The sequence below is a fragment of the Ochotona curzoniae genome, unplaced genomic scaffold, assembly GCF_017591425.1.
Source record: "Ochotona curzoniae isolate NIBS_2020 unplaced genomic scaffold, NIBS_Ocur_1.0 contig_3819, whole genome shotgun sequence".
NCBI classification, from domain to species: domain Eukaryota; kingdom Metazoa; phylum Chordata; class Mammalia; order Lagomorpha; family Ochotonidae; genus Ochotona; species Ochotona curzoniae.
Window position 1 is genome coordinate 46395086 of NW_024466004.1, and position 14083 is coordinate 46409168.

At 37.4% G+C, this 14083-nt stretch overlaps 1 protein-coding gene across 1 annotated transcript in view; it reads left to right on the forward strand.

Moving 5' to 3' along the window:
* Positions 1-13391, forward strand: part of FHL5 (four and a half LIM domains 5) — a 40752-nt gene extending 27361 nt beyond the window's left edge. Inside the window, exons 5-7 of the mRNA XM_040983095.1 lie at positions 1951-2120; positions 7160-7346; positions 13168-13391. Of these exons, the coding sequence (XP_040839029.1) occupies positions 1951-2120; positions 7160-7346; positions 13168-13331 (521 nt within the window). The 3' untranslated portion in view covers positions 13332-13391. The remainder of the gene's footprint in view (positions 1-1950; positions 2121-7159; positions 7347-13167) is intronic.
* The last annotated feature ends 692 nt before the right edge of the window (positions 13392-14083 follow it).

Below are 14083 nucleotides of genomic sequence, written 5' to 3' on the forward strand. Positions count from 1 at the left end.
ATATGCGTGCAGGGTCCTAAGGACCTAGGCCATCCTCTGTTGCTTTCCCAGGAAATAAGTAGATGGCTGGGTGGGAAATGGAGCAGCTGAGGTGCAAACCAGTGTCCATATGGATTGCTTGCATTTGCAGGCAAAGATTAGTCATTTGAGTCATCATGCCATTCATTCATTATTCTTGAACAGGTAAATTACAGTGTTCTAGGCTTTTATTTTTTTCAGAAATACCTAATTCATAGAAACATTTTAAACCAGAATGGAAGATATAGGACATAGACCAAATTTATACCAGAAATATTACATAGACACCCTGATCTAGACATAAACAATGGTTTCAGAAAGAAGATTTCATTGGAAGCCAGTGTTGGCGGCACAGTGGTTGGACCTCTGCCTGTATTGCTGACATCCTAGCTCAGAGCAATTTTTTGAGACATGGATGTGTCCAATCCAACTCCTTGTTAATGCACCTGGGAAAGTAGTGGAGTGTGCTCCACATATTTGGGTCTTCACCTGGATGGAGTCCAAAGCTACTAGTTTGTTTGGATATTTGGGAAATGAAGTAGCAGATGGACAATCTCATCCTTTTTGTGTCTTCCTCTCTTTTTGTCACTTTATTAAGAAAGAAGGAAGGAAGGAAGGAAGGAAGGAAGGAAGGAAGGAAGGAAGGAAGGAAGGAAGGAAGGGAGAAAGGGAGGGAAGGAAGGAAGGAAGGAAGGAAGGAAGGAAGGAAGGAAGGGAGGGTGGGAGGAAGGGAGGGAGGAAAGAAGGAAGGGAGGAAGGGGAAAGAAAAAAGAGAAAGAGAAAGGAAGGAAGGGAGGGAGGAGGGAAGGAAAGGAGAGGAGAGGACAGAAAAGAAAAGTAAAGAAAAGAAAAAGAGAAGAAAAGAAAAGAAAAGAAAAGGAAAAGCCAAGCGTGGTAGTCTGGCTGCTAAAGTCCTCACCTTGCACGTGCTGAGATGCCATATGGACACTGATTCCAATCCCACCAGCCCTTCTTCCCATCCAGCTCTCTGTGGCCTGGGAAAGTAGTCGAGAATGGCCTAAAGCTTTGGGACCCTGCACCCATGTGGGAGACTCAGAAGAAGCTCCTGGTTCCTGGTTGCAGATCAGTGCACCTCCGGCCATTATAGTCGCTTGGGGACTGAAGCATCAGATGGAGAATCTTCCTCTGTGTCTCTCTTTCTGTATATCTGACTTTCCAATGAAAATAAATCTTGAATAAAGGAAGGGGAGGGAAGGGAAGGGGAGGGGAGGGGAGGGGAGGGGAGGGGAGGGGAGGGGAGGGAAGGGAAGGGAAGGGAAGGGAAGGGAAGGGAAGGGAAGGGAAGGGAAGGGAAGGGAAGGGAAGGGAAGGGAAAGATTATATCAACCATCATTTTGTAACTTTACAGAGTGATTTGAGAGGCTTGCATGTCAGGGAAGAAAAGAAAGAAAATCAATCTACAAACTGTAATTATCTATAGTGTGATCCTCTTTTCAATTTTATGAAGATTAGCATAAGAACATGAAAAGTTAGCAAGATCCATAACCTTTCTTGTGTTTAGACTTGTTGATGTTTTTTTGTTGTTGTTGTTTTGACTTATCAGAGGTCATAACTTCACAGCACAAATCTTAGCAGTTTTGCCTTGGGCATTCCTGTTATCCCTGGAACAATAATTATGCCTTGATTTTTCTATGCCTCTAGCAGCCATTCAGCATTCTACTTGAAATCTTTTCACAACTCCAGACCACAGCTTAAGTGGTGCTTGGAACAGTTTTTAGTTATGGGATTCACCAACATAATCATTGCTGAGTTTCCCAAAATGCAAGCTTCTGAAACTGACAAAATGCTATATTTCTAAAAGGACAGCTAATTCCCACAAATATGTATTTCAAGTGATTTAATCTAGGTTTCCTAAAGAAATCTAAATTATATTTGAGTTAAACTAATAGATTCTTAACTTTTGGAGTATAGGTTCTCGCAAAATGGAATTTAAGGGAAATCACTGGCATGAAACCTGCTTTGTATGTGAGCATTGCCGACAACCAATTGGGACAAAGCCTTTGATCTCCAAAGAGAGTGGCAATTATTGTGTACCCTGTTTTGAGAAGGAGTTTGCTCACTACTGCAACTTTTGTAAGAAGGTAATTATCTAAAGCTCATGCAACTTGTGGAATCTTCAAGATCATTGCTTTTTTTTAGCTACACTATATACTTGAAATCGATCAATGATATCAGTTTTGCCTTTACACATTTGTGACAGTTTTAAATTGTAGTATGTCCAAAGCTACCATCTATCACATCTATTTTTACTAGCCAAAATATTTCACTAAAAATATGACTTCATATTCTAAGCAGCTTAATTAATTTTTAAAATTCCATTTGTTGCTTTTATATACATATGCGTTAGGCACACATTTCCATTTGAATGCAGAACATCTCTAGGAAAACAACATTTTAATCCATTAGCTGCTAATCATTTCAGGGAAATGTGAACTTGCTTGTTAGAATGATGAAGGAAACCAATTTAAATAGGATGGTTAACTCTTCCCATTATGGTCCAGTTAAACAAATGTCGTCTTGGCTTGAAGCTTCTGTATTTCCAAAGAGTAGACCTGTGAACTCAAAAGATTAAAAATGTTATCAGGGAAGTCCAATGGACAGAAAGAAAGAGAACCAAAGACACCAAGTTACCACACGTCCAACTCCAGAGTATCATGCAAGGCCTTCTGATTTGGTTTTCCGTTCAAGTCATATTTTCCAACTGGGGAAAAATATTCTTTGGAGGTAAACTTAACTCTATTTTATTCACTAAGTTTTTATGTAAAACAGCAGCTCATGTCTATCGTCATGCTGAAATCTGATCTGTGCTTCATAATACATGTATTGGTATTCTTGAAGAAACCTGTGACCTGTATGGTGAATAAGTTTAAAGCAACACCATAAACTGTGATAATAAAAATGAATCATGAAAAGTGTTTTAAAAATATTTTTGGTCTAGCTACACTTTGCCAGGTAACGTATCAATTTGCATCTGGACAGGTAGAAATCTCATTAACTGTACATGCACATACATGATGTGTATAATAACTGTTTACACGTATGAGCAATACCAGTACTACATTTAAAGGGATACCAAGACAATTTCTTAAATTGTAGTTATTAAGGTACTAGGATGGTAGCTGGTAATTCTAATTGGTAGTAACATACCACGAAATCATCTTACACACTCTAAGAACGTGATTGCTCTGCCAGAAGCACTAACACAGAAAACATGGAAGAAAAATGGTATTCGAGCTTTGTGGCCCTGTAATTAATGAGATACCATTAAAACATCAGAGTCAGTGACAAACATTTAAAACAGATGCTTGAAATAAATTGAGACATTTATCTTAGTGATGGACAGCTGAGTAAGTTTACTATCTGGAGGCAGCATTTCTTAAAGACTTAGGCTAAAATATAGAGGAAACTAGTATGAATTATGTTAAAATCATTTACTTGTACACAATGTGAAGTTTCAATGAGGTAAGGATTCAACAGGATTTTTCTAGTTCATCAGTATGCACACAATCAGGAACAAAGAGTTGGTGTTCTCCAGGTTATAAGTACTTTTAACTATATTTAAGATATGATTTGCAATGATTAGATATTTGTAAATTGTGTGTGTGTGTGCTTTTTTAGTACATAGATAATTATATTACTTTTGATTTAATGTTTGAAACCACAAGTTCTTTAAGGAAAGCTCGATATAAATGCTGCAGATCAAAATTTTCTATGACAGTTCTTTTCAATCTAAGGCAAAGATCAAATGTTAAAAGAAAAAGACAAGTAAAAACTACTTGCTAGCAGAACCTTACAACATTTTTCCATAGATTGTATTTTGCTATCCTAAAATTTACTTCCTACTAAAAAGCAAGTGATCTTAAGCTATAAGTGCTTTGAACTCAGACTCCCCAGGGTTCAATTAGAGTTAAATGTGTTCTTTGACACTTGGTTTGTCATCAACTGAGCACAAACCCATTATTGCCTCCACTTTGCAGGAAAATCCTGGGATCAATCAGTGGCAAAAAAACAAGCTTAGATACTAGGTTTCATCTTAACCTTGTACTTCTTTAGAAGGACTAAAATCACAAGTAAACTATTTTTAATATTCCCAAGTTGATTCTTCCTCATTAAATAGCCTTCGGTGTGCATACTAAATTTTATTTTGCTGTGAATACATATTCCAAGCTTTGAGGATCTTTTTAAACATTGCCTGCTAATCATTTGACCAAGCAAATCAAAGGAATCATGAATTTTACTGTGCCTGCCCCTAGTCATTTGAAGTTAGTAGGGGGTATTTTAAATTGCTTTACTTCACACACACACACACCATTATGCTTTTCATTTAGTTAACCAAGGAGTATATTACTTTTCCTCTGGGAAAAATATCTTTTAAATTAAACATCTTTAACTTCTAAGATTGTTGCTGTAAGGTTAAAATATCTTCAGAATAATTTTATTAGATTCTATCAGACTAACATATTTTACCTTGTCAATAATAAATTGATTTTAAAGTGTTCTCTACATTTTCTATATCTAGCTAATTTAAATAAAAAAATTATTGGAACCAACACAGGATCATGTTTTCCCAAACATTGTAAGACATTTATTTCAGCATGTTACAGGTTCCACAGCAACTTCAAGAGATCAATAGCCATGGATTTGAAAAATGACACAAGTTAAAAAACATCTGACTCTATATAAAATTCCTTAGCCTTTTTGACACATTTAATATGTGGATTACACTGTTTTGGAAAAGATTCATATTTTGTGGAATGCTGATAACCAAATATAACAAAATTCCATTCTGTCCACCTTAAAGCCCAAGAACAACCAGTGTTCACTATATTGAGTTCTCGAGTCAGTAACATTACAGCTTCTCACAGTATTTCTTTTGTGTAGAGACAAGTCGGAACTGTGTGCCAAAGATTTTTTTCCCCTTTGATATTTTTTCTTTCAATATGGGCTCCTCAATTGATTATTCATGTCAAGTTACCTTGATACCAGTGTTGTATTAAATAGGCTATGGAGTTAGATTGTGCAGGCTTGAGTGCTGAAACTGTGAGGCTACAGAAAGTAACTTAATGACTTTAACACTAAGTAGTGGTTCATCTCTGAAGGCAGGTGGGCGAAGAAAATTGTCTCTACGAAATGGAGGTACCAATAGTCAGGGGAGGTTATCCCTTAGCATAGTGCATGAGAACTGAAAAACACAAAGCGTTGGTCAATGTTGGGTTGGTGATTATTACCAATTATATTCAGGACTGCTACTTCTGTTTTTTCTTCCTATATATATATATATTTTTATTTAGCTTTTTTTTATTGTTTCCTTCATATATCTGATGTAAAAGGGGATTTTAAGGGAGAAGCCCCACCCAGTCTCCCACCTACCCCAGGTCCTGGATGTGGGGCTTGCTTCAAGGGTCTTGCTCAAGTGGTCTTGATAGTTCAACAGTTCTGAATTGCTGCCACTTTCGCCACTCCAAGCACGATGAGGTCGTTGAAGAATCCACTGATTGACATAGTCCATCTTAGGGTTTCCATTTGCCCAGTTTTTCACTGCCAACATATAGCTGAGGTGGTTGATTGACTAGTTCTGTCCTCTGTCTTTTCATGGTTAGGGTTCTGAGTCCGGCAGTTCAATTCCAAAGAGACTTTGAGGTGTTCCCAGCCCAGATTCTTCTATGTGCCAGCAAGCACAAGGCCCAGCACAGTCCATTGCCCCGATCAGCTGGTGGTTGCAATCACTGGGTTTGTTCTGTTCCCAGCCCTGTCTTCCACTAGAACCAACGGTGCTGCAGTCCAGCCTGGTTCTGCCCAGCACATATTCAGCCCTCACACAAACCAGTGTGGGCTGCAGCCTAGTTGGAGCGACCCACAATAACCCCCACTAGACCTACCCCCTGCCCTGGTTTGCCAGTGCAGCACACTAGTCCAGTCTGTCCCACATCCCATTTAGTTCTCATACATGTCAATGGGTATTAAAGCTTAGTTCCATCTAACCAGCTCAACTATCCAGCCTTCATGGATGTTGTTGGTGTCTATCTAGCCACCCCAACCCCTGTCCTAGTTTTTGTGCCTTTCCATGGGGGTGGTAACCCAAGAGGGAGGAGCCAACTATTTCCCTCCCAGGCCACTCCCACTCCCGGGTTATGCATGCTCCAGGTGGTTCTGTGGTTTAACTTGACAAAATCAGCCCCCAGTGCCAGCTTCTGCCAGCTGATGCTGAGGCTAAGCCCAAGCAACAATCACCACGGATCGCAGGACTGCTATTTCTGAATGTGCTGGAACTTGCTATAAAATGATTCTTTTTCAGCACATTTGAAAGTTAGATGTGAATATAGAAACATATTACAGAAAATATTTCAGTTCTAATGGCTGAACTACATTGACCAAATAACAAAAGTTAGAGGATGATGAAAAGTAAACAAGGACCTGTTTTTTTGTGTTGTTCTGTTTGTTATTATTATTATTATTAATATTAGTTTAACATCTTCCTGAGTCCTAAATGGTTCTGCCTCTTTTTTGTTCCACTGAGGGAATTTATCTAGATTTTTCCTCTTTTGGCAGTTGTCATAATCCATTCTACGTTGCTATACATTATCACACATGGGATAATTCATTTTTAAAACATAGTTGTGTAAATTACTTGTTCTGGAATTCTGTGGGCATGGTCCTGGTATCTACTTGTGGTGTCCTTCTTACCAAGTCTTAACACAGGGACAGTGTAAGCACACACCAAAAGAGCCATTCCTTTGATAATTCATTAGTCATTATTACACAAATCTATGAAGGAGATAATTCATTCATAAGGGCACAGAATGCTCATTACCCAATTAGTTGAAGGTTTCACCTGGTCCCATCTCTTAAAACCTCACAGCAGGAACTAAATTCCAACATGCGTGTTGTTAGAAGCACTCAAATCACGATGACAGTTCTAATATAATCCATGTGGACCTTGGCTTCTTATGCTGGTTAAAAATAAAATTTTAAAAATCACAGAATTCTTTTAAAAATATTCACCATAACACAAGGTTATAGGTTAACCCCCGAGCATCAGTTTTGAACAAAGAAGAGATTCATGACGTGATTTGAATTGTATTGGCTCTCATGATCTCACCTATTTTGTGATTCTTTGCAGGTGATAAAATCAGATGGAATAACTTTTCGTGATCAACTCTGGCACAGAGAGTGTTTTCTGTGTAGTGGCTGCAGGAAAGAGCTCTGTGAAGAAGAATTCATGTCCAAAGATGATTATCCATTCTGCATGGACTGCTACATTCATCTTTATGCCAAAAAGTGTGCAGCTTGTACCAAACCAATTACCGGTAAGTTCTTCAGTCTCGTATGGCCTCAACATAAGACAGATGTGACTTTATAAGATGCTATCTACTCAGCTCAATAATCCAAGGGGATAAAAGGGAAATCTTTGGTTTACATTTCATTTCCTAAACATTAGTGTCTACCTATCTAAGAACATAAATATTATGGATGTTTCTCAGGGAAAGCATAGCTATTTCTTTGAAGAATTACTAAATATTAATCTAATGGTGAAGAATCTATAACGTGTTAGTGCAAGAAAGGAGAAAAATGAACAAAAAGCCAGAAGAGATTTTAACAAAAAGATCTAAGCTTCATTTAAAAATTTCAGTGGGAGCCCGTGTTTCACACAACAATTAGAAAGCTACTTGGGATACTTGCCACTCAAACTGGAGTGTCTAGGTTTCAGTCCCTGCTTCTGTTCTGATCTGGCTTCCTGCTAACGCACACTCTGGGTTGCAGCAAGTGATGGCTGAAGTCCTTTGTTCCCTGCTATCTACAGAGGACAGCTGGTCTAAATTCCCATCTCCTGACTTCGGTCTAGCTAATCTGAGATATTATGGGCACTTGGGGAAGTGGAACAGAATATATAAGAGAACTTCTCCTGTCCTTGTTTCTGCACCTTTCAATTAAAATTTTTGATAAATTTAGCTCTTAAAAATTTGTTCATTTTTATTTGAAAGAGAGTTATAAAGGAGAAAAAGAGTGAGATTGAGAGAAATTTCCATCACTGGTTCACTCCTCAAATAAGAGAGGGAAGGAGGAAAAGAGTGAGAAAGAAAATGTTTCATCACTGGTTCATTCCTCAAATGGCTGCAATGTCCAGAGCTGGGTGCTTGTCTGGAGCTGGGAGTCAAAGAATTCCTCTGCATCTTTCTCATGGATACAGGGGCCCTAAGCCTTGGGCTGTCTTCTGCTGCTTTCCCAGGCTATTAGCAGGGAGCTGGATACGAAGGAGAGCAGCCAGGACTGGAATCAGCACCCATTTGGGATGCCAATCCAATTAAAATTTTAAAGCAATTTGAGGACATGAAAGAGATGCTGAAACATTAGATTTCTGCAAGGGCTAAATTCACAGAAAATATAAAGAATTTTAAGTGCAAATGTTCTATAAACTATTGGAAGCTGTAATAATTAGAGTAACATAGGTCAAGAATTAGACTTCATTTAAAAACTTTTTTTATTTACTTGTAATAAATTCTGATTATAAATGGATGAAAGAAAACAAGATAACATTCTATCTGACAAAACAAAACAAAAAAAAAAAAACTCAGGACATGATTTGAAAATGATATAAATGGTGAATTGTCCTTGGTAAAGAGATGTTCCAGGGGCTGGATAATTCTCCCCCTGATGAACTTGGCCATATGGTACAAGCTTAAGTCCCAGCTGCTCCACTTATGATATAGCTGTCTGTTAATGTCCTGGGAAAGCAGTGGAGGGTATGGCCTAGGGCCTTGGAACCCTATACCCATGTGAAAGACCCAGAAGAAGCTTCTGGTTCCTGGCTCCTGGTTTCAGATCAACTCAGCTCTGGCAACTGTGTCTATTCAGGGTGTGATCCAACAGATAGAAGACCTTATCTATCTCTCCTCTCTGTGTAAAACCTGCATTTCAAATAAAAATAAGTAATACGTTAAAAGAAACAAAGAGATTTTCCAGTTATAAAATACTGGACTATATTTCCCTCAGAGAATATCTGAACCACTAATCCAATAGTAGGTACTGAAACCAGCATGGCACCTGAAAAACTTAGCACCTATACTCGCAGGCAATTTGGAACCACTTAATAATGTGACAGAACTGTGTTTCTCTATGTATTCCTAGTACCCTTAGTTCAAATTGCACTTTAAAAAAAATTAGCTTATGAAACACAGAGCTAAGTACCGTTTAATCTCTTTTCTCCTCATTCATCTCCAAATAACTAAGTTGAATCTTCTCACATCTTCCAATGAAAGAGAAGTCCCAGTTTGGCAGAATTCCACTGATTTTGGTAAGAGAAGAAGGGAGGATGACACCCATGCACACAATTATACACAAAGTCCTTGTTTGCAGTACAAGAGCTCCATGTTTTTCACAATATTGTGCTTGCCCACAAGGCTACATGTGGCCAGGTGGCAGGTTTGTTTGGCTTACATGTCGGCTTTTTAAGATTTGATTATTTTTATTGGAAAATCAGATATACAGAGAGGAGGAGAGACAGAGAGAAATATCTTCCATCTGATGATTTACTCCCCAAGTTGCCTCAATGGCTGGCGTTGAGCTGATCTGAACCCAGGAGCCAAGAACCTCCTGTTGGTCTCCAACATGGGTGCAAGATCCCAAGGCTTTGGGCCTTCCTCAGCTGCTTTCCCAGGCCACAAGCAGGGAGCTGGATGGGAACTGGAGTGCCCAGGATTAAAACCGGTGCCTATTTGGGATCCTGGCACGTTCAAAGTGAGAACTTAACAGCTAGGTAACCTTGCTGAGTCCTTGGCTCATACATTTTTAAACTAATGTTAAAACCAACCTTTGAAGTAAAAAGCAATTGAGTTTTTCATGGGTGAACAGGTTGCTTTCATGTCCCTCCAGAAGATAAACCATTACATAGAATTCAGAAGCTTTCAGAAGCTGTTGTGTGGGGCATGACCTCTTCACAGTCTGTCACTCAGCTGTGTCACTCCTGCAGCTACACTAGCAGTCTCAGATCCTTAGACTACGAGCCTGAGACCCTTAAGAACTCTGCTCGCCTGCCTTTGGATTGTCTATGCCCATGAGACCCTCTATAGCCATCAGAACAGGCTATCCTTTCCACTGATTGCAGTTAGAATATAGGACCTCCAGATGTACAATTACTTGGAAGCAAAATTGTCCTTAATTGAAATCTGTAATTACAGCCAATTTATTTTCACTGTTATAAAACTAGGTCACAAATAAAGGAGCAAGGTTGCTTCACTGAGGAGATGGACAAATTTAACAACTCCAAATGGCCTTCAAAGTTCACTGGGGTCCCCACTGGCTAATGCTGATTTTAATTACTTACATAACCCCCGATTTTGATGTGTTTCTGATCCATCACACATTTATGCTTGTAAGAGATTTTCCTGAGATGATATCAATCAGTGAGATGGCTTTTTTAATGTTCAGACAGAAAAACACGGTTCTGTTCCCAAACATACAAATCATAATGAATAAAACATCTAGAAAAAAAAGAACAAAACATTTACTCAAAAGTAGTACAAGTGCAATATTACATATTTAAGTCAGAATAGTTAGGCAAAGGGAAACTTGTAATAATTGTCTCAATCTTCTTTTGATTCTGTAATTGTGACGCCAAAGACTGAAATACCTGCAGAAGCTTTTAGATCATTTTAATATTTTTGTGACTGTTACATGTGTAGGCTATGCTATAGTGCTATCTTGAAATATGGGTTGTTTGAATTAATGTGCCATGGAAAATTCTGATACTGCTACGTATTTATCATCAGAAGTTTGGGCATTCTTGAAAATATTACATCACCTTAAAAAGCAATTTGTTACACTCAAAAGATAGAAAATTTCAGTTAGGAGGAATGAATCCAGAAAATCCATTGTAAAACATGCTGACCTTAGTTAAAAAACAATGTATTAATCTAGAATACTTGAACATATCTAACATAAATATTCTCATGACAAAAATGATAAATCAGGTAATACTGATATTAAATAGCTTAATATAGCCATACCACAATGTATAAATGCATCAAAACAACATGTTGTACACCAGAAACCAGCAATGTTGTGTGCTAAGAATTAATTTTAAAAAGAAGTTAAATACTAAGATATTTTCAGAATGAACCAAATCCACTTACAAGCAGTTAAGCGTAGTTTTTTTAACACTGTCATAATGAACTTACTTAATTTGAATAAACTCTGTGTAACTATAATATTCCCCTCATTCCTTTAGAATGCGATTAACATCACAACGTATCTGGGATAAAGGAAGCTGTTTAGCGTAATGGAAATTGCTCTGAACTTTGTTGAAAAACAATGGTGTTGTTTCTGCCTTTGACTCCTGTATGACCCAAGACAGACAGACAGATAGTTTAATTTTGGATGCCCTTCTTTACTGTTTGTTTGTTTGTTTGTTGCAAAATGAGGAGTTGAGCAGGATCACACTGTAACTTTCTTCCATATGCGTTTATTTTGGGAAAAAGGTCATTCAAGCATTAAAGTTTCTACAAGGAGAGATGCTAAGGTCCCTAGCAATGTTCTTTATAGATGTAGAAGTCAGATTTCATTTAGGGAGTTCTAAAACATGTACTTTGAAGCAAGATAGCTTGGAGCTTGAATCTCCAATCTGCCATGTACCAACTGGGTGACCAGCTGGGTGACTTTTGGCAGTGGGTGAATTTTTTTGTTCAGTTTTTATTAACAAATGTACAATGATGCAAATGTCTATCCAATGAAATCAAGGTGAGTATTACATGAGGTAGTACATATAAAGAGCTTTGGATATTGACTGGCACATATTGAAGTTATCAGCAAATGCTTGTTCTTAGTCTGCTGACTCTTTAAAAAAAAACAGGTGATAACCCCTTTATACTTGATGAATTCTCGTTACAAATGACTCGCAGGGCTCATGGTCAAAATTTGTAATGATTTACAAATATTTCATGTATCAGATTAAGTCTTTCTTAAAGTTCTGTCAGATGCTTCTATTTGTTTCTTTCTAAAATTTTAGATTACTTTTATTTATTTCATTTGTCCAAAGCCTGCTGATAAATTTTTTTTTAAAAAAAAGACATGAAAATCAAAATGCTAGACGTAATAATAAGCTTGGTGAACAGAAATAATTTATGTATATATATATAGAACATCACTCTTGCATGCAGCTTACTAATGTTTTGAATAGCATTAAGAAAATTAATTGGTGCACTATTGATTTACTCTTATTAGGAAGTGATGTTGGTGGCATCATACATAATCAAGCTACAAATTTAATCAGTAAAAGTAGGAATGTGATGCACATTTCCGTATGAAGTACTAAATTGTATCTAAAACCATCAAATGATTTTAGGATTGAAACGAATGTTCATTATCATCTTCATGGAGAGTTTATCTGAAGTAGAATGGTTGTTAATCCTTTGTGTTCACCAATCTAAGTTGAGTATTTGAAAAATCACATATAATTCAGCATGTGTATTACTTTAGCCACATGCCATGGATGATACACACAATCACAGGAAGTCCTAACATGGTGGTCACTGGGGGGAAACATCTCAAAGACAGACCTTTTCCAGAACCAGAAATCTTTCTCTAAATTATTTTTCTAGAACTGCATACCACAATTCGGGAAAAAGAGAAGCCACCAACTTCATTGATCTTTGTTGCAACTATATCAAGTTGTCTTTTGTGTCCAAATCATAATTTGACCATGTGATTTACTCCAAATAAAACAAAGCATGGAAAAATGAGGAGAAAGAATAAACCTAAAAGTCATTGGAACACTAAACACTAGGCTAAAAATGTACTTTTTTTTTCTTTATAACTTTTTCAGATGAGAAAATTTGGGTCATATAAAGAATAGGGAATGATATTCCTTCTTAGATAGCTCTGACTTCAAAAACCACTTAGACCTGTACTACACTGCATTTCTTTCTCTTAGATGTTCCTCATTGTTTTCAAAATATATGTGGTTTGTATATCTAGATTGTATTTAATTTCTGTAGATCATGACACTAGGTTGAGTAATCTGGTCATGTAGGAGGAGCTTTCTTATGACTAACTCTAAAAGCTGGATAAAAGGCCATGGGCCATGAAAGCAGCATCCTATGGTGTTTTACTCCCTGCTGTTGCTCCATCTCACAGGTCTCAGAGGTGCCAAGTTTATCTGCTTTCAAGATCGCCAGTGGCATAGTGAGTGCTTCAACTGTGGAAAGTGTTCCACCTCGTTGGTGGGTGAAGGCTTCCTAACCCAGAACATGGAAATCTTCTGTCGCAAATGTGGCTCTGGGGTAGAGACTGACATCTAGAAGGAAACAGCCCCTCCCTACCCGAAATCCACTTCGCATTGTTCTCACTAAATCAAGAACACAGTCAAAGTAATGTTGTTGACTTAAGTTTTAGAAAATACTAATGTGGGGGTTATATCAGAAGCGTTCTTGCACATATTCAAATTAAAGCATATATAACAAGGATGCAAAATAAAACAACCCACAGTCTAAGAGGAATGAATAAACATCAAATCACAAAAGCATCTCTGCTTGTAACATACTGCACTCTGCTGTTAGAAACATAGGAAAAATAACTTATCAAAAGAAAGTGATATAACCTGCTCCTAAAACCTGAAATGTTACCACTAAAGAAGAGTGTTTTCCAAAACTGTAGAAATAGTAAGAGAGCAAAATTTGAAGGGTGTGTGTGAAATTAATGTTTGCATTCACAGCTAGTGAGTCACATGGAATGTGACAGATTGACAATGAATGCTAGCACAATAAAATTGATCAGGAAAATTGATTTACAATCATCACAGTTAAGAATTGTGTCATTTTTAGTCATTATTTTATTGTGCACACATACTGACTTTAGAATTGGTAAACGAAGCTTCAATTTGTCCTCACACATATTACTTACTTCCATAACTGGTTTACTCCCATGTTTAATCAATGAAATTTGAAAACTGTGGATGCTATGACTCTTAAACTCTGCCTAAGACATTATGGAATCATTTTTTACCCAGGGACAGGCAAAGCATAATTTTTAACAAATTCCTTATGAAATATGT